This window comes from Lissotriton helveticus, chromosome 1_1 (assembly GCF_964261635.1).
Source record: "Lissotriton helveticus chromosome 1_1, aLisHel1.1, whole genome shotgun sequence".
Taxonomy (NCBI): Eukaryota; Metazoa; Chordata; class Amphibia; order Caudata; family Salamandridae; genus Lissotriton; species Lissotriton helveticus.
Window position 1 is genome coordinate 169,535,764 of NC_136057.1, and position 21,166 is coordinate 169,556,929.

At 43.7% G+C, this 21,166-nt stretch overlaps 1 protein-coding gene across 4 annotated transcripts in view; it reads left to right on the plus strand.

Moving 5' to 3' along the window:
* Nucleotides 1–21,166, plus strand: part of PTPRF (protein tyrosine phosphatase receptor type F) — a 761,542-nt gene that overhangs the window by 729,200 nt on the left and 11,176 nt on the right. For all 4 annotated transcript variants that reach the window (XM_078660336.1, XM_078660567.1, XM_078660486.1 and 1 more), the window contains 7 exons: nt 845–964; nt 8,771–8,925; nt 9,778–10,063; nt 10,746–10,924; nt 11,101–11,227; nt 12,676–12,801; nt 17,100–17,254. In XM_078660336.1, the coding sequence (XP_078516462.1) occupies nt 845–964; nt 8,771–8,925; nt 9,778–10,063; nt 10,746–10,924; nt 11,101–11,227; nt 12,676–12,801; nt 17,100–17,254 (1,148 nt within the window). The remainder of the gene's footprint in view (nt 1–844; nt 965–8,770; nt 8,926–9,777; nt 10,064–10,745; nt 10,925–11,100; nt 11,228–12,675; nt 12,802–17,099; nt 17,255–21,166) is intronic.

Consider the following 21,166-nt stretch of genomic DNA (forward strand, 5'->3'; position numbering starts at 1 on the left):
GACTTAAAAGGTTCAGAGTGGGATAAGAACAGTAGGAGGGATCTGGGGATTTGGATGGTGCTCTGAGGCAGAGTAGGCTCTAGGTGCCATAAGGCAAACTTCTGGAACTATTGCAGAGTCCCTTAAATAACCAAAAGTCATCAGCATTTCCTTTAGGATGCTGAGAGCCAATAATCACCACAATCCTCACTGTGATGAAGCTGAAGGATAAATTGGGGTGAGGTAGGGACAGGATCTGCGAGGATCGTGGCCAGGAAGGGATGGTGGATTGCTATTTTGATGGACTGAATGATGGTGTGCCCTGGGATCTGACCTGTGTATTGTGCCAGGAGTCTGAGACAGTGTAAAATATCTATCCCAACAACAGATAATTTCCGTAAGGTAGCGGTACTGGTAATGCCCATTGCAGATGTGTGTGTGTGTGTGTAACCTCAATTCAGAGCTATAAGTTATGCTGACTACTATATTTGAAGTTGCAGAACTTGTCAGTTAGCACAGTAAACATAAATTGGTATGTCATTTTTACATTGTTTTTTTTTAGATTTCATATTTTGTATTTGCTTTATTAGTAAGATTAGTTGTCTTGTTTTGATTTATATTAAGTTTATATCAGGAGTTTTATTATTGTCATAGTTAACATGTTTATTTGAGAGAGTATTTTCTGTAATTTTGGGGTTTTATTTAGTTGTACTTCTATTATTTTCAATTGTTTTATTCCATTCAATATTAGATTGAATATTATTTTTATTACTTTATTTTCCAATAATTCAAGCTTTATGTGCATATTTATTATTTATCATCATCTTGTTCATTTGTATGCTTATTATTGCTCTTCTTACTCTAGGTGAAGTGCGACCAGTACTGGCCTAGTCGAGGCTCGGAGACGTACGGGATGATCCAGATCACACTACTGGACACGGTGGAGTTGGCCACCTACACTGTGAGGACGTTCGCGCTGTACAAGGTGAGTACGGAGCGGTGCTGCTATTTTAGGAAGATAGTGTGTCAAACCCCAAAATTGTGGGAATATGTACCTGCTCACGTGGCACATTCTGAATCTAAAGTAACTATAGTTGGATCGGTCCGGGGGTCTGCAATATCTCTGTTTCTCATAAAACCTGGAATTCTAGTGTACAACCTGCCCAGTAGCGGCAATAATGAGCATTTCAGGAAATGGGGCTCTTGTGAAAATTTCTGTGTCCATGCATGCCTTTTGTCTTTTATCGTAACTAGCCAGTATGATTTCATTCCCTTCCATATCCTCAGATAGTCCTTTGACATTTTATTTTATTTTTAGATCAAGCGAAAAAACATTATCTGTTACCTCAACTAAACTAAAGAAAATTGAAGCCCACAGAGAACTTAACCCTTTTTTTCAAGCTGTGTTGCTGAAAATCCTGCTCCAGTGCAGAAAGTTTTCAAGCAAGCAACCTTTCTGAAACGAATTAGGTTTAGTATTTTGCTCAGCAGACCTCGCGCGGCAAGGGACAAATTCACCTCTTTCTGATTAGCCAGCAGGCACCTCTTCCAGTTACTTGGCCAGGGCTGTCCCTGTGGTCACAGGAGCCCTCTGGGAGTCTGGGCACAACGTGCTAAATGTTAACCTGTAATTTATCCCCCCATGGAGTAATTTGAGGTTTGTAGCTGTTTTTTAAAGTTATATTTTGTTGAACCACAGGCAAAAACTCCTGTAGTCGCAGAAAATAGTGACCTTCTCTTAGTGTGAATGTGATCCTGCAAAGGCATTTTGGCCAGAGTTTAGACTGATTAAGGGCGAGAAGGAGGTTTCGAAGTAAACCAGGAAATTTCTACTACGCACAAAGAGTGATAAACGCAGAGAACACCTTTCTGGCAGAAATCTGGGAGCAAAGTCAGTAACTAAATTAAAAAAGATTGACACGCACATCAGAATGACCTTTGTGTGAGAGCAAGAACAGAGCTGATGTTCTCCAGGTAGGTCCAGTGTGCTGAAGCAGGCAAGGAAACGAGCAGGCTTGCTCTCCAGGTAGAGTCTACAGTGCTTAAGCAGGCAGGAAAAAGAGCAGGTTTGATGGGCCTGGGATTCCAACTTGTGTTTATTGCCTGTCCTAAATGGGAGGGTCCTTTTTAGATGTGTGCATCTTCTGAGACCTTCTGGCAGGAGCCGGGAACACTCCTTAAGAGGCGTGCCTAATGTGTCACCCCAGTGCCCTAGACTTGTAGAATAGTTTTGATAACTGTTTATCTTGTTTCTAATTACATTTATCTATGGGGTGGACACTATGAATTCAGTAGCAGTTGCTGTGAGGCTTTTTCTTTGTTGTCCTTGAGCAGTCAGTGCTTCCTGGTCAGTATCTAGGTTGATTCCTCCCATTTAGAGTACTTGGGTCATTGAGTTACTGCTAGTCACTGCTTCTAGTCGAGACAAGCTATAGGGGTAGCCAAGACCAGCGTGCATAGCTTACTCTAAGAGGTGGTCGGGTTAAAAACTTGATTGCAGTGACTCTGTGAATAACTCAAACTCATTGTGCAATTTGACATAACCCTTTAATGCAGCAAATGTTTTTATTCAAATATTCACAAATTCCAGAAGCTCTTAGCAACTTGGGAGGACAACATACAACCCCAAATGTGTTTATTGCATTTACATAATCAAGTTTTATGTGAGTCCCATACATAAATTGTTTTCCTATACTGCAGCCTTTGGAAGTCATGCAAATTATTTCATGTTTTGTTTGCTGTTAGTGAGTGACTTGGCCAGGAGTACCAAACCGCATCCAGTTGAATATGGCATGTATGTCCCATGACCTAGTTTCTTGGTATACGTATTGCCTAGTGGTACAATTCATTGGTTTTCAGCCTACGTGCAAGTTTCCCACAGGAACAGACCAAGTCTACTAAACCGAAGTCCAATATTGAGACTCGAGTAGAGTCCCTCTCAAGCCCTTAAAATAGTTAAAGGTGCAAAAGGCAAGTTCACAGACCACCTTGGTGTCCAGAGGATAGGGCTAACAAAATATTAACCTTCAAGTGCTGGCTCGTCGTGGCTAATATTTCCAGATGTCGGAGGCACCCACCAACATACAGGATCCACGGGCTGAACATTAGATTCAGGGTCTTGGAATACCCTTGAATTTAACCACTTATATTATGAAGTCAGTAATAGGGAGATTCTTCTAAGGGTTTTGCGGTAAGCACAACTCTCTGCATCTCTGCTATCCCAATTGTCATAATAAAAAAGCAAGATGCTTTGTTTAACATGTAAACAAGTGACTGCTCCCAGAACACCTTCCTACACAAGTCACCAGTAGGAGGAGGAATCAGAGGATTTCTTGAGGAATTGAAAAATCACCTCCGGCAAATGGATACTAATTATAAGTTATGGCTGTTGCATAGAGTTTACAAAGTTATCCCCAACAATACCCCAAAGAAGAAGAAAGTAAAGGAAATCTAAGCACGACAACAGCAGGAAGTGGAAGACCAAGTAAGCGAACAAGCTATAGAAATAGTACCTCCAAAACAAAGACTCAGAGGTGTGTACTTAAACCTGGTACCAAAACCAGCAAAGACTCTGAGACGAATACTGGGCCTAAGGGCAATGAACAAGTTCATAAAAACACAGAAATTCAAGATGACAGTGCTGCAAGAAGTCATCCTTCTGATAGGTAAAGGAGACTACATGGCAACCATAGATCTCAAGGATGCACACCTACACATACCAGTGAACAGACAGAACAAACAATTCCTTAGGAGTGTAGTGGAGAAGACATTCTACCAATTCAAGGTTCTATCGTTCGGGATAAAATATGCCCCAAAAGTATTCATACAATGCCTAGCTGCTGTAGCAACACATCTCAGATGAAAGGGGAATACACATGTGTCCATATTTGGATGACGAGCCAGTGAAAGCAAAGACAAGCATCCACTGCAGGAAGATGAACAAAAAGGTCATACAAACTCTACACACGCTAGCCTTCTCCATCAATAATGAAAAATTGTCACAGAATGCAGACTCAAAGAAAACCTTTCCTGGGAGCTATCCTGAACTCACAGACAACGAAGGTGATGGCGGGGGACAAGAGGGTCAAAGCGATCGTGGAACAGTCTCACCGCTACTGCTAGGGGCAACGTCGGTTGATGAGGACACTGGAGAAAAAGATAGACATGATGGCCTCCTGAATTTCCCTTATACCACGCGCAAGACTACATATGAGACCAATACAGGAATGGATCAAACAACAATGGTCACAAGCAACCAGAAGTTGGGATGATCTAGTGGTTGTGCTGGAGCTGAAGACAGTCTTGCTATCACTGAGGGCCTTCCAGAAACATCTAAGTGAAGGACATTTCTAGGTCAATTGGCACAGCCATCATGTACTACCTGAACGAGGAGTAACAGAGTCATGCCCACTATCGACCTTGGTCCAGGAGATATGGAGATAAGTGATGTACCTGTTGGGAGAGCAAAACAGAGAAGCAGACAGGCTAAGCAGGAAAACAAACACTACACACAAGTGGGAGCTAAAATAAGGATTACTCATGCACATTTTCCGAATATGGGGAGACTCCACACATAGACCGGTTCACAAAATACAAGAATGCCAAACTTAGAAAGAAGGTTCTACCACCTAGAGCCACTGGGGAATGCCCTATCGATAACATGGTTAGAGATATTTGCTTACTGCTTTCCACCAATTCCAATGATACCAAAGGTGATACAGCAGTGCAGGTGAGAGCATTTCACCCTAATTCTAATAGTCCCACAGTGGGTTCCTCAGACATAGTTCTCGGACGTCATGGAGATGTCCAAAGGGCAATGCATCAAACTCCCAGTGCATCAAGAACTGCTGACAATGCTGGAGGGACCGGTATGGCACCAGACGCACCCGGTTTGGCAGCATGGCTCTGGAGGATGTAGAGGTTGGTTACCTCAATTTGCCAAGGAGAGCAATGGAGATCCTGAAAGAAGCAAGGTGACCAACAAGGAGATGCTACCGCAACAAATGGAAGAGTTTTGTGCACTGGTGCAACAAGGCTGGGGAACTCCGAGACTGGGCACAAAACGTCACTGTCATTAGATGTGTCATATGTGCTAGATGAACGCCTCTTCTATGCCTCAAAGTCTCCCTTACAGCCATTTTAGCATGCACCAGAGGCATAATAGGGAGAAGTTTTTTCATTCCACCTGTGGTGAAACAGTTCCTTGCGGGAACAAAAAAGGTGTCAACCCCCAAGAAGCGCATCCATGCCCACATCAAACCTGAATATAGTGCTTTTGCAACTAATTGCATTACTTTTCAACCAATGCAAAACGAACGGCACAAGTTCCAAATTCTTCGCCTTCACCCCGATCAGAAGAATACCTGAAATAGAAGAACTCGCCACCCAACAACCGTATCTTTGAATAGATAACGACAAAGTGGTGATGAGAACAAACCCAAGGTCCATACCAAGGGTCGTATCGAAATTCCACGTTAACAAAGCCATCCACTTGCCGATATTTCAAACAACCGTAAACACAGGCTCAGAAGGCTTTGCAAACACTGGATGTAATACCTGGAAAGAACAAGGCCTATCAGACAAGGAGAACAGTTCTTTGTGTCTTATGCACACACAAGAAGAGGCTCCCCATCACCAAAGGAACTACTGCAAGATGGATAGTGCAGACAATAGAATCTTGTCACAAAGCAGGGGAGCAACACTTACAGAAAAACCACAGGTACACTCGCCAAGGAAGAAGGGAGCAACATTCGCCTTCCTAGGTAGCATAGTGCTGGAGGACATTTGCACAGCTGCCACCTGGTCAACAGTATACACCTTTACAAAACATTACTGAGTGGACAGCCACATCAACCAGAGGCAGTAGTGGGACAAAGAGTACGAAAGCATTTGTTTGTAAACACACACTCCAAAGGACTCTGCCTTCCCACAGGACAAAATACCACTTTATAATCTATGCACAGCATGTGAATCCAGAAAGTCACGCTGCAAAACAAAATGGTTACTTAGTGGAGGGAGTAGGTTTACAGCGTGAACAAATGTCTGGATTCACAGGCGACCCACCCAGCTCCACCATCAGAGGTGTATTTACAAACTATAAACAGAGAGAACATAGATGAAGCTGAAGGAAACTTGCATTTCGCATCACAAAGGAAGAAAAAAGACGAAAAAAAGAATCCGAGGGTTTTCGGAGCACACGTCTGACGTCACTCAAGGAGGAGTTTAGGCCCAAATGGTTGATGATGCCCACGGGGAAAAAAAGAAGAGAAACTACATGAAGACCATTCGGACCCAACCACTAGATGGTGGAATAATGCACAGTATGTGATCCACAAAATTCTTCAAACTGCAAAACTACTCCTACCGGGAAGTAGCCATTTTGTTCTTGATGAACGATCCTTTACCCACCATTGCGCCTCCCTGAGAGTAACTGAACGCTTTGGTGTCAGGTCTCCACCAAAGCACAGTACAGGAGCTTGGTGCTATGTTTCTGCTGTCTGGTCTTATCAAAGAACATCAGCCTCCCACGTGCTTGGAGCTTATGTATGTCTGTTTGTTGCATTTATCACACACTGCATAACTCAATTGTCTCTTGGCACTTAAAGCTACAAATATAGCAAAAGGGATTACATAAAACATATCCTATTGGTATCGGCAAGTCACGCATGTACATTTGTTGAATTGTGGTTACGGGGGGTTTGGGACATTGTCTATCTGGCACCATGGGTGGGTGGTCATTGTTTATTTATTTATAAAGTTTTATATAGTGCGAACTTGATCCCGAAGGATATCGGAGCGCTTTATAATTTGAGGCAAAGGTAACCAATCAGAACATTGAAAGTATTGACACACTAATAGATAAACAACAACCTCAACATTACACACCAGCACACATCATATATGAAGTTGCTTGAGTCCAGTATGCGTTAACTTGGCATAATAAACAACATATATAGGCAGGTGGGTGGGTTAATGGAGTTAGAACAGATGTGTCTTAACTTTTGAGTTGCATTAATGATTAGCCCTGGTGGATTATTCTGATCAGGTTATTAGGCAAGGGGCTTCCAGTGAGAAGTGTTAGTCACCTGCGTACACACCTGGTCCTGAGAGTGACCAGGAGACGCTCTTTTGCGGAGTGTTAGTTGCTTATGGGGGTGTATCAAACAATTGCTTCTTGTGTAAGTATTTGATCAACTGCAGAGACTTTGTGTCCAAGTTGCAAAAACAAAATGTAGATTTAGGGGACAATGATATTATCTTTTGCAAATGATTTATGTTTTATGGGTTTCCGACTAATACAGAAGGTGATGACCACATTCTAAGAATCTTCTAGAAAATGTTTTTAGTGTCCTGATGTAGGCATGTTAATCCTGGTGCTTGTATCGTGTACAAATGCTGGTGATTCCTTTATAAGAAGTTTCCATGCAGACTGAGCCTGCGGTACATGACAGGGCCTGTCTCTCCGGCGGAGGTGCCTCTATTTGGAGTCTTGGCTTCTTAAATCTCATACATTGGACACCTTCAGCTAGAATGTTTTTAACCAGGAAGTCCATCTGATTGTGAGTGGCAATCTTTCAAATGACACTTTTGTCTTATACGGCGTGCATCGTAGGGCTGTGTATCCACGTTGAGGGATGTATCTGTTCTTGATACTTTTTTGGGCACAATTGAGCTTTTCCTGCTCTATTTTAGAATTTTTCTTGCAGTTTTTGTTTTTAAAAATTGAAACCATTCCTCCTTTTTAATTTTTCAATTATCAGTGGTTCAGGTTATCATTAAATGTTACACAAGGGCAGTGTCTGTTAGATCACCAGCTCCACTGGCAATGCACCATTGGGACTTGAATAGACGTGTGATCGTACACCAGCAACAGGATGAGGCTGTTGCTGTAGAGTTTAGTTGTGTAGATTTTTTTTTGATTACCCATTGTTTATACAAAGGTTAAAGATTTTCAGGCCTCCTCCACACTTTCTGATTTGATGCATTACGTATAATGCACACATTCACCTACACAGGAATCTTGGTACCGGAGGAATAATCCGCTAATTTGAGATGACACTGTGATTCCTTGCAGAAGAGCAAAAGACCACATAGAATTAATAAAAATAAAAAAAGGGTTTTAAGGATTTTTTTTCTTAAATCAAAGAAAGAATGAATGGCTCTGAGAGACAAGGGTAGGTAGTTCTCCAGCTTAGGTCCAGGCAGGCTGAGAGAGCACCACAGACTGGGATTTATTTGAGGCATGGAACAGCAAAAAAGGCTCTTGAGATTTGATCAAAGGTTTCTTCCAGGGATATGGAGCATGATACATTTATGCAGGCAAGATTGTCAGTGCCAAGATAACCTTGTGCATGAAGGAGATCGCCTCGAAAAAGATTCTCTGACTGGGCGCCATGAAATTGAATTCTGGCTTCTGAGGCCTGCTCATATGTTTCAGGATAACAGCTTTAAGGATTAAATCATTCTAAATCGGCTGTAATTAGGGTTGCAAATATGATAGAATGCAACAGTGAATCCTGGACAATACATGTGCAGAGACTAATTGAGTTTTCTGCCTGAGGTTTGTGATTTTTACCCTTTTCATCTCTTCCAATTCTGGAAGCAGCCAGAGCCGGAAATATTTTTACATGTTATACCTTCATCTTAGCACCTTCATGATACTACCAATCACAAAACGTTAATTAGATTCTCCATGCCACCCATCAGACATGAAGCTGGTAGCCAAAGCCTTTTCCTTTTTTTTATAACTTAATTTCACTTTTTGACAAACGGATCCTTTTTCTCTCACCAGAACGGCTCCAGTGAGAAACGGGAGATCCGGCAGTTCCAGTTCCTGGCGTGGCCGGACCACGGTGTCCCAGAGTACCCAACACCCATATTAGCATTCCTGCGGCGGGTGAAGGCATGCAACCCGCCAGACGCTGGCTCTATGGTGGTGCACTGCAGGTGAGCACATGGCAGCGCAAGCATCATTGTATGTGGAGAAAGACTGTATGAAGGCCGCATGTGGAAGTCATCCTATGAGATAAGTGGTTTGAGTGTGTGGTCACCGATTGACCATTGTTTTTGTCGGGCCCGATTCACAGAACTAACTTAAGACAAAATCCTAAACCTACTACCATTTTGGTATTCACAGAAGGCACTTACTCATTTTGGTATTCACAGAAGGCACTTACTCATTTCGGTATTCACAGAAGTTAGGAGTCCTAACTTTAGGACTCCTAAATGCCTTCTGTGAATACCGAAAATCTTAGGATTTTTCTCAGTTTAGGAGTAGTAAAGTTAGGACTTTACTACTCCTAAACTGAGAAATCGGTGAATCTGGCCCAGAGTGCTTTTGTGAGCGGTGTGTGGTCACAGTCAGTCATGTGCCCTTCCAGTGCTGTCAGTCAAGTAGAAGTTGTCACTGGTGTTCCTTGTTCTTAAAGTGATTTTCTAATCATGGACTATTTGCTCTAAAAGTGTTTGTGTGCGCGCTGTGTGTGGCCATTAACTGCTGCTTACTCTGCAGTGTGTGCCCGTTGTCAGTGCAGTTGGGCGGGTGAGTGTAGCAGGAACTATGGTCACGCTGTGAGCACTCTGTTCCCTTTTCTGCCAGTAGTTGAAGTATGCTGGTCAGTCTGTGCTCAGTGTGTGGTCATTCACTGTCCTTTGTTCATGCTGTACGGATGTGGATGGTTCAAACCATGTCTCTGCAGCACTGGTGTACGTAACGTGTGGCCTCTAGCCAACATTGGATCTTGCATCACCTCAGGTTGCCTGCACTGATTGGTTACAAACTGTCCTTTGATCTTCCAGTGCTGGCGTGGGCCGAACAGGCTGCTTCATTGTCATCGACGCAATGCTGGAGCGCATGAAGCACGAGAAAACTGTGGATGTGTACGGTCACGTGACGTGCATGCGGGCCCAGCGCAACTACATGGTGCAGACCGAGGACCAGTACATATTCATCCATGAGGCCTTGTTGGAGGCAGCGCTCTGTGGCAACACCGAGGTGCCAGCCCGAAGCCTGTGTGCCCACATACAGAAGCTGGGACAGATCCCGCCAGGAGAGAGCGTCCCATCCATGGAACTGGAGTTCAAGGTATGTAGGGCTTGCAACCTTTCCTGTCACATCTTGCAGTTCTTCTACACCATCAATCCATTCTCCCTACTGTCCGTTGGGTGCTTAACATCTTCATAGTGGTCTGAATATTTGTAGTGTTTATGAAAGAGTCTCCCTGTCATGACCAGCCAAATACCAAGTGTGTGTTGTGCAAAATTTTGTAGAAATGGAAGCTCATTTTTGGACCCCCATAATCTCAAAATCCTTAATTTGTATGGTCGTGACCCTGAGACATGTTGAAATTGTACTCTGAGCTGCACCCACCCCCTGAGTGCTGCCCCTTGTAGAAGCCCTGTAGATGTAAGTTGAGTTATTTCTTTGAGCAGTGGACCTAAACTAAAACTCCAGGGCTGTAGTAGGTTGTTAAATGAATGCCTAGGAGTTGAAACATGGTAAACAGTTGACATCACGCAATGTGGCAACCTAGCTGTGCAAAAGTTTAAACTCTGCTTTTGCTTACAGCATCATTAACTGGAAAGTATAGTATTCCATTTAACGATATAAACCCACTAGTTGTACTCATGTCCTCGCTTCTCTATTTTGCCGAGCTTTGTTACTTCCAGTGGTGGTGTTTCATCGGTGATGAAATTTCAAGATGATAAAACATGCAAAATTCATCCAATCCAGTTAACACAGAATGTTCTTTTGTCATCCCTACCAGCTCCTGGCCAACTCTAAAGCACATACCTCACGATTCATCAGTGCCAACCTCCCGTGCAACAAGTTCAAGAACCGCCTGGTGAATATCATGCCCTACGAGCTGACGCGGGTCTGCCTACAACCGATCCGAGGGGTGGAGGGCTCGGACTACATCAACGCTAGCTTCATCGATGGCTATAGGTGAGGGATTAAGTCTTGTCGAAACGGGCAGGCTTTGGGCAAAGGTACAAGGGCATGACATTGATTGACGGCTGGGCTTCGGTAGTCCTGTTTTAGATACTAGCCGACTGACCTGGGCTCAGGGAAACTGTGCTTTACTTAGCACTTTTTGACGCCATGTTTTTTCCTCCCTACAGACAGCAAAAAGCCTATATTGCCACTCAGGGGCCCCTGGCAGAGACAACAGAGGACTTCTGGCGCATGCTGTGGGAGCACAATTCCACCATTGTGGTGATGCTGACCAAACTGCGGGAAATGGGACGTGTAAGTGTCCTTAAAACTTTAGGGACATGTTGTGTTGCCGTGCATCACAGGGAGGCAAATCCAGATCTTATGTGCTGCATTATTGGCATTCCTCTTCCCCTCTTTCTTCCTGTTTGGCCCAGCTCGGCCATGCCCATTCGTCCGTTCTTCCCACCTCACTCCTCCATTCCAGTCCTTCCTGTTCCATTCTAAATTCATTCTGCACATCTCTCTTCCATATCCCCATCCTATTTTACACCCCTTCTTACTTATTGTTCAGAATAATTTGTGTTAAACAAAAGTTAGCACTCACTTTGCTTCCTTCTGCTCTATCTCATCCACTTCCGTCTGTCTTCTCTACTATTGCTGTTACCATTCTTTCTTCCCTCATCTTTTCCTCTAATCTCTTCTTCCTTTACCCTCCTTTCTTTACCCCTCTCTTGCCTCTTCCCTTCTTTACAATCTCTTCCTCTTTTTTCAATCTGTTTTTTCTGCTTCCTAGCTTTCCTTACTCGTTTCTAACCTTCTCTCTTCCTCCATAATTCTCCCCTTTCCTCTTCTTCTCAATCTCTCATGTTTCCTCTCCTACTGCACTCCATCTGCACCTACCCTTCCAGACTTCTTTGCCTTTTGCATTCCATTCCAAATGCATTTCCCCCATCTACTTTCCACCTCCCTCTTCTCTCTTCCTCCTCTTGACCTGCCTCTTCCCACTCTGGTCCCTCTCCCTCCCAACTTTCTGCTTACGTTTTCATCCCACCAGATGTCCTCCCTATTTTGTTTCTTCCCATTCCACATCTTCCATCTTCAGACATCCCTCCTTTGTTATTGCATCTTCTGTTTCTTCTCTTTTCTTGATCATGTGTTGCCATACAACATACCTTCAACTTGCCACCCTCTTTCTCCTTCTGCAGTGACTCCCTTTCTTCATTTCTTACACCCTCACTCCTTTCCTCTAGTCCTCTTCATCTTTCTCCCTTCTGTCCCAAACCTTGCTCTACTCAAACTTCCTCGCCTTGTTTTTTCTTTCCTGGTCCCTTCCATCCGCCCTTCACATTTCTGTCTTCACTTTTTCTGTCCTCTTTTCTACCTTACTTCTCTCATCCTTCCTGTTGCTTCCTCCCTCTATTCCTCGCCATCTTCCATTCTTCCCTAGCTGTCTTCTCTCCGCTCTCATCCCCTTGCCCCCGCTCACCTCTCACTTGTGTTCTTGTGCGAGACGAGTTATCTTGATGGTTGAATGCACATGTCCTGTCAAACGTGCCCTTCTCCTTCTCCTGCCTATTCCTTCCTCTGAACCCCTTCCTTCTCTCCTCATTCCTTTCTTCCCTCCTTGTTGCTTTCTTTCCTCCTTCCTCCAGCTTCCCTTACCTTCTTCTGAGTTGTAACATGGGCTGTAAGACAGAGTACTCGCACCCTGTTGCACCTAGGTGCACATCACTGACTGCCTCCTCTCCTCTGCTCTGCAGGAGAAGTGCCACCAGTACTGGCCTGCTGACCGCTCTGCCCGCTATCAGTATTTTGTGGTGGACCCAATGGCAGAGTACAACATGCCACAGTATATTCTCCGGGAGTTCAAAGTCACTGATGCCAGGGTGAGTACAGCCATGGGCATGTGCCTGTGAGAGCATGTTAGCGTGGACAGACACGAGGGGGAGCATGCCTCTTCCACTGCTTTGTGTGCTAGAAACACAAAAATAGAGCGTGTTTACTGTCTACGTACCGCATTTATTGTGTGTGTTTGTGTGTGTATTTGTGTGTGTGTTTGTGTGTGTGTGTGTTTGTGTGTGTGTGTGTTTGTGTGTTTGTGTGTATGCTTGTTTGTCAGTCAGATTGGGAGTGCTGCTTTTTTGCTCTGCCTGTGTGTGAGAATGTCACAGTGATAGACTGCATGTGCATTGAGCACATTTATTTGTTTGCAAGTTTGTATGAGAGCATTTCCTTGGTGTGTGCCAGCAGTTGGATCTAGTTTAAGCCTGCTTGCACTGCAACATGTATAAGTCTGTCTTCATTGGGATTTACCCCTCCCTGACCCCTTCCATGGATTCAATATGCTTTGCACCTCCTCAGCCATCTACAGTTGAGATTGTGGAGTCCTCATCCAGTGGCTCATAGAGACCAGAGGTTCCTTACTGCAGTCTTTAGCGCCAGGATCTGAGACAAATACTCCTTTTCGCCTAAAACCCAGCAATTGTGTTTTCTGTGAAATATTTTGGAATGTTTTCCCCTTTGAAGTCAGCATTGTTCATGTGCTTTGGTGCTGACGAGTGGTGATGTTGAGTGACAGGATAGCTGGATGGTGTAGGAAGACTCACTTGCTTCCTGCTTATGGTAAGGGTTTGCCAATCCTCAACATGAGCGTTACGACAGGTTTGTCCTGACAGCATGCTTCCCAAAGGATGGTGGTGGTAAAGACCAACAATTCAAGGCATATGAGCTGCAGATCACACACTATGCATAGATCGCCATCTGGTGTTGGGCCCAGATGTTTGCATTCCTGCCTGTCACTGGGCGCTATCACTTACACCGGCATAAGATTAATTCTTCTACTCCTGATGCACAATGAAATTCAAGAGTAGAGATCCCCTCACTAGCAGGCCTGCAGGGGGCCTGTCTGACTTCTCGTCAACGGAGAGAGGAGAATCTCTGCCCCACTTCAGAGCGCGGTGTGGCTTGAATATTTTATCAGTGAGACTTGTGCTTCCACTTATGCTGCTGTGAATAACATGTTGAGCACTCTCTGTCCTCTGGTGTTGGACACCTGTGTTAGAGCTTGTTTTTCTTTGAAAAAGGACTTTCGGTTTGATGTGACTCATGAGAGAGCTCCGGAAACCCACAATGCACCAGGACACAAACTCCACCTCAGATTTCTCCCCCTTTTGGTAAATGTATACATGGATATATGAATCCTTATGTGTCCTGGAGAATGAACATGTATTGATACCAAAAAGATTTAAGCCGCAACGCATTGGCATATTGCTACCTCGATAGCTGTTTGCACCTCCTGGAGACAGCTGACCCTGCCTCCAGGCAAGTATCAAAGGAGGTATCTCTAGTCACCTCAAAATGCAATCCTTCAGACAAAGACCTTTCCAACTCATATAGATGCTGCTGGCAGAGCCCTTTTCACAAACTCTCTAATTTACAAAGTGTCCTCCCAGAGTCGTGCAGAAGCCACAATCTCTTAACTCAGCAGCTTGCACGTAGACGTTTGTTGATTTGGTCTTCCCTGCATTTATGCTGGTTCTGAGACACTAGAACACTCTAGACCAACGTTGTGTGATTTCTTTCTTTTTGTTTTAAGTTCAAGAGAGTCTTTGTTGGGTGTGTGCATATAAAGGTGTCTCCCCTGCATATTGTCCACATCTTTTGCAACTACCAGACACAGGGCTTCATTTCCTGAAGGATTGTTTATCCCTGGCTCAAACTTAGGAGCAAAACTATTAACTTTGAAAACGGATGGGTCTGGACTGCTAGCCCGACACCCACAAGAGTTCCGCGGCAAGGAGAAGAGGAGCAGAACTTGTTTTTTCTGAAAACAGTGAGAGTGGACCTACCGTTGTAGCTATTGCTTGTTAAATAGAACATTCACGCTCTTTTGGATATAAATTTAGCGCTTTAGGTTAAGTAAATTTTACTCAACTGACCTAAATAGGTATGTAATTATAATTGTATTCATATAGTGCTTACTACCCCTGACGAGGCGTTGAAGTGCTTTTTGGTGAGTAGCACGCTACTCCGGAACCCAAAGGATTAATTGTGGATTTGTAAAGAGAAAGATAAATAATGTGAGTGATGAACAGAAGAGTCTGTTAGTTTGAATAGGATTAAGGAGGGACAGAAGAGGGAAGAGCCTAGATAGATCATAGTAGTAGAATGAGGTTTGGGGTGAGTGAGTCGAGGTAGAGGATATATTGAGAGGTATAGGATGAGACAGAGTAGTGTATTGGACGGAGTTGAAAACTTTTTTTTCTTTCTTTTTTCAGTAGGAGTAAAGTAATAAAAATATAACTACATATAAAGGGTATATATGTATATGGAAAATAATAAGCGATATAAAAAATTAATTGCATAAAGTTCCATAGGTGCAAGCATGGATGGATAGTTAAAAAATCAGACTTTTAGATGTTGCTGTATCTAAACGGTTATTTAATTTTGTATTTTTATAAGGCTTTTTTCTAAATACTTTATTTTTGTTTTAATAGTGAAGCATTTATAGATAAAATTATTTTGATCATATTTACGTATTGTGATAGATACATAGAGTGAAAAAAGACCCTTAGGCATCTAATCAATTAACCTATATGAAAACTATGCAGTGACCTATGTACATGTTAACCATAAAATAATTAAATAATTATTAAATATATATTTATTTATGTTTACCCATAAGAAATGTATGTAATTGTTAAGCAGACCTAAAGAATATCTATATATTTTTAAACCAGAAGTAGTATAGATTTAGTACAAAGAAATGCACATATATAAATACTTATGATTGCATTTATACATATTTACATGCACCGGCATATGCTGTATTTTTGTGTTCGTGTGTGCAATGTTATTTTTTTAAGAATCTGAACAACTGAATTACTTTAAATGTCAACACACAATGGATTCACAAACGAGCAAATCTTTATGCTGACCGGCATTTATAAAGTGATAAACTGCAAAAGGCGCTACAGCTGTGAAAAGTGAAGTGATGCAGCGCTAGTGTGGGTCAAACATGTAGTAATTAGTAAGAAACAGGTGCAGCACGAATACAAAGCAATGGATGTCTGGTGTTTGGAGCTCCGGATTTACTACACTTATTAGCCCTTTGGGGTTCTTTAGTAGAGGAAAGTAAGACAGTCCAGTGTTATAGTGAAGATGTTTCGACCCCTCTTAGTAATTTGAACATGGCCTTCATCAGGACTGTGTCAAAGATATTAGTGGTGTAGCCATCGTTCTATATTGAGTACCAAGTAATCAATGTGGATATTGTAGTTGGTGGCTTGGGGATGAAGACGGCAGAGCTGACTTCAGAAAATTGCAAAGCCAGGCACAAATCAATGTTGCTGGAAATAAAGGCACGCCATGTCAGGAGATAGTTTTCTTGTCCACACCAAGTGCAGGTGGCCAAATTCAAATACTGCTGCTGATTTGCTGACATCAGTCAGTGCTGGATTCTCACTGTCCTATCGCCAGCGGTGGCAATAGAAGGAACATGATTTTATTCAAATAGTAAAGACATGCATGCAAGTAGGTTTACTTACTGCTGTGCTTAAAATACTGGACCATTGTGAAAAAGTATCAAATATTTTGCTGCTTATGCCGTTACCGCTTGTGCTCTACGCATACGTCATCTTGTGACTCTTTTTCATAACACTGCAGCCTGTTTAACAAAATGGCTCTTTTGCAACTTCCATATTGTTGTAGACCAAGGGGTTGCTTCATTGGGGTAATACACACAAAATGGTGCAACTGTTTCCAAACACTTACTCTACCAAAGAGCCAGACCTATTCAACTTGGTCATTGCACATTTAATAAACGAGAGACGTATTGGTTTTCCCAATGCATGTTTGAATTTGTAGCAGGTATGTTTATTCGTAGATGATTTCCGTTAGGGTACAAGTGATTTGGTGTGTGTTGGGCCTGAGGATGTTTTGCTTGTGAGCTTGTTAATGCTAGTGTGTGAGGTAGGTCTGCCAAGCGTTTTCAGTGGATTACGAAACCTTGTGCACGCAGCAGTGTTAGTGTCGAGCCGAGTGTGCACACAGGTGCTTGTGAATTGCATTTGAATGAGTCTCCCATAAGAATGTCTTGCCTGTGCAAATGTGCACGTATCAAATCTAAACAGTGCACAATATTGTGATTGTACATTTTGTGACTTCTTGATATTGCCCCCTCCAGGATGGACAGTCCAGAACTATTCGACAGTTTCAGTTCACGGATTGGCCAGAGCAGGGTGTGCCAAAAACTGGCGAGGGCTTCATCGACTTCATTGGCCAAGTGCACAAAACCAAGGAACAGTTTGGGCAGGATGGACCAATCTCTGTGCACTGCAGGTGAGTTGGGGCCCTCTGTAAGTGTGGGATCGAAAGGGGCCTTGGATGTGTACACCTAGTGTAAGTCCTTACCACTGTGCATATAAGGGAGAGCAGGATCTTATCACTGTGCACTGCAGGTGAGTTGTGCCCACAGTAAGCTTGGGGCCAGAAGGGGCCTTAGATCTGTACACCTAGTGTAAGTCTTTACCACTGTGCATGTAAGGGCGAGCAGGGTCTTAGCTCTGTGTACTGCAAGTGAATCTTCAGCCCTGTGAGGGTGATGCAAAGGGTGCAAGTGCCTGTGAGGGTGATGCAAAGGGTGCAAGTGCCTGTGAGGGTGATACAAAGGGTGCATGTGACCCCTTACACTTTGAGGGTGGACAGGAGAATGGTGGAAACATACCTCCTTCCTATAATCCTTCATAGTTGGTACTACAGTGCTATAATACATGCTTTTCACACTGTCTTCAGACATGGAGTATTTATTATGCATAGGTAGGCGGGTGGATGGGAGTGTTCGCGGCCAAACAGGAATAACACGTTCTTCACTTCTAGGTTTGGGTGGAACATCGCGTGGTGGCTAGGTATGGGTGGAACGTCGCGTGGTGGCTAGGTATGGGTGGAACGTAGCGTGGTGGCTATGTATGGGTGGAACGTAGCATGGTGGCTAGCTATGGGTGGAACGTAGCGTGGTGGGCTTCAGGTACAGGTTAGCTGAATGTGCATCAGAGTGCAATCATTGTTGGAAGATGCCGGTGTGAGGATGTGCATTCGTGTGCAGTAGTGCTGGGAGATGGTGTGATTACACACCTGTAATCTTGGCTACTCTGGATCCGAAGGCTTTCTTGTCAGTCCATAGGAAATCAGGGCGTCTCCTTTGACGGGCAAACCCTCTTCTCCAGCTGTAGTTCTTGTGTTGTGTTCACACTCACAAACACACACCCCTCAGTTCTGTAATACACACCCCAGATCCTGACACTGCCAATAACACCACGCGTTGGATAACAATTCCAGGGCTAGAAAGGTGGGATGTTGGACTGTGAGGAGATGGTCTTGGATCAGGACTAATAAAGGCTACCCTTAAATATTTAGTTACTTCCCCGTCCCGCCTTCCTCGTCCGTCTTTACGAAATGAGGATACACACTGCTGTCACTGGGATGGGAAATTTCAGGATCGAAAAAAATACATTCCTGTTAGATGCTGAAATCAAAGTTTATTGAAGGTATTTTCTCTTATTCTATCGTTTTTTTAGGTCTCGCCTGTCGATGCGCATGCGCATCGAGCTTGCGAGACTATGGGGGCTTATCCACTCTTTATCCAACTTGCAAGGAATCGTGGCGATTCCTTGCAGTGCCCGTGACTTTTAAGCTCAATGCGCATGTGCATTGAGCTTAAAAGCGCGTGCACAGCCGCCCGCATTCCTCCGACACCTTTGAAGTGAAGCTTAGCTTCACTTCAAAGGCCCGGCTTCTTCACACCCACATGCCGCTCTGCCCCGCTCCGCCCCCTCCCCTGAGTCATCCTGCCTGCCCAGACTTCTCCTCCCCCCTACTTACATCCCGCTTTCACTTGTTAACTTTACCGCTGTCCGGGTGGTTCCATGTTATTTCTTTAACTACCTGCTCGTGACTGCCCGTCCTCGTGCTGGCACTGTGCTTTCCTCTGTGAACTTTAGGACTTCTCCATATAACTGTGGCATTCCAGAAATTCGTCATTGGAACGCAACGTGCAACGCATTGACCCGACGTTGCTCTTTGATTGCGCACCTAGAAACCTTGACGCGCAAACCAGCTTCATTCTCCTTGGCTGACACACCCAGCAGCCTTTACAGACGGACAACAGCGTGTACAACAGCTTTGTGCCAATACTAACGTGCACACCAGCTTTGTGTCCATTTTATGTACACAGCAGCTCCATGCTCTATCGCTCACGCGCACAGCGACGCTGTGTGCACTTTAATGCTCATTCGCTGGCACGCACAGCACATTTGTGCAAGTATTTGCATGTCTACCCTGCAATCCTTTCGCTGATACGCACAGCTTGATTTTAAAATTGTGTGTATAAGTTACAGTTCACTCGCTGATGCACACAGCAACTCCGCGGCGCTGACGCGCACAGTTGGATTTTAAATTGCGTGCCTACTTTACAGTTTACTCACTGATGCGCACAGCAGCTCCATGCTTTCTTGCAGACTCGCACAGCAGTGCCCAGTGCAGACTTTTACGTTCTTTCGCTGACACGCAGAGCACTTTTGTACAAGTATTTGGTCGTCTACCCTGCAATCTTTTCGCTGATACGCACATCTTGATTTTAAAACTGCGTGTCTAGTTTACAGTTCACTCGCTGATGCGCACAGCAACTCTGCTGACGCGTTTAGCTGGATTTTAAATTGCGTGCCTACAGTACAATCGCACAACACTTTAGTACAAGTATTGCGTGTCTACTCTGCAATCTTTTCGCTGATGCGCACAGCAACTCTGAGTGCAGTCTCTTTCAATCGCTGACACACACAGCACGTTCCCATCTAATTGTGTGTATACAGTACAACATATTATATCCTATGTCTTCATTAACAATATAGTGTATCTGTACTGAATATATATCCAGCATTTCAGACTGCATTTCAGAGCTTTTAGAAATGTTTATGGCTTTTTTTTTTTGAAATTCTTTAGCATTGGCTACAGGAAACAAAAATGCTAAAGATTTACAAAAAAAAACCATAAACCATTCTAAAAGCACTAACTCTAATGCTGCGAGACCTATTGCATTTCCAATGCTTGTTATTACCAGTTGGTACACTGGCCAAAATAAAAAAGCTTTATAAGCCCCTTTTACAAAAGCTCTCGACGTGGCCAGCGAGTGGGAGGGAGGAAAGGAAGTGGGGAGCAGAAGCCTTTGATGGTGGTGTGCGAGGCCAAGCGCACACCTGGGCAAGCTTCATGCTCGAGTGTCCAACATGCATTTAATGAAATCCGCTTGGTTCAAGAGACTCTGGTTCAGATATAATAGGTTAGAGTATAAATACTCGACCTAAAAAAATTAAATGGGTATCCTATTTTCTGTGTATGCACATCTAATCTGTAATGTTTCACAAAGGGATGAAGTGAACTCTATACAGCAGCTTTGCAGAGCTCTGTTAAAATAACCCTTGAAGTTGTGCCCGGGAGGCTGCTGCTCCTATTGTGGAGCCCCCTGTGTGCAGGAGGATATGCTGTGATTCGGTGTTTCATATGCAGTAACAAGAACTCACTCCCCATCTATAGCTGCAGTCATTGGTATATTTCCCTTTCCATACATCCAAAAAGTAATTAACAAGGAAAGAGGTGAGCTAAAATGCTTTGTTCAGGATAGGTAATTTGTGGCAAACCTCGAAGGTGTGTGGGCTTCGTTACAAAGGCTCTTAAAAAGATTGTCGGAAGGATAATCTTTTGATCTCAACTACTAAGATGAGTTATTTTGGAATACAATCATATGTTGCCTTAGGGTCATTTAGTCGGGCAAAATTTAGATGTTTAATGTCATCTGTTAATCAAACGCCTATGTTCGAGGCATATGAGCTACAGATCTCACATTTAGCATTAGATCGCAGCCTGGTGTTGGGCTCGGATGATTGCATGTTGTTGTCATCTTGGAAGAAATCTTTGTAGTCACGAGATAGGTGACTCCTCCCTTGGACGATAGTGCGCATGGGCAAACGCCTGTTTCTCCTAAATGTCGAATGTGATTTCTAGTAAAAAAGTGAAAAAAGCAAACTGCCAATCATTTTATTTTTCTATTGTAGCATTTCTAAAGATCATAAACCTAAGGCCATCTAAGCGCTAACCAGACAAGACTGTGTGAAAGGCGAGGACGTAGCGCAGAAAGTGGTACTGTCTCTAAAGGCTCTAAAGTTGAAAGACTTTGTAATACTAAATGTAGGTCCCGTGATG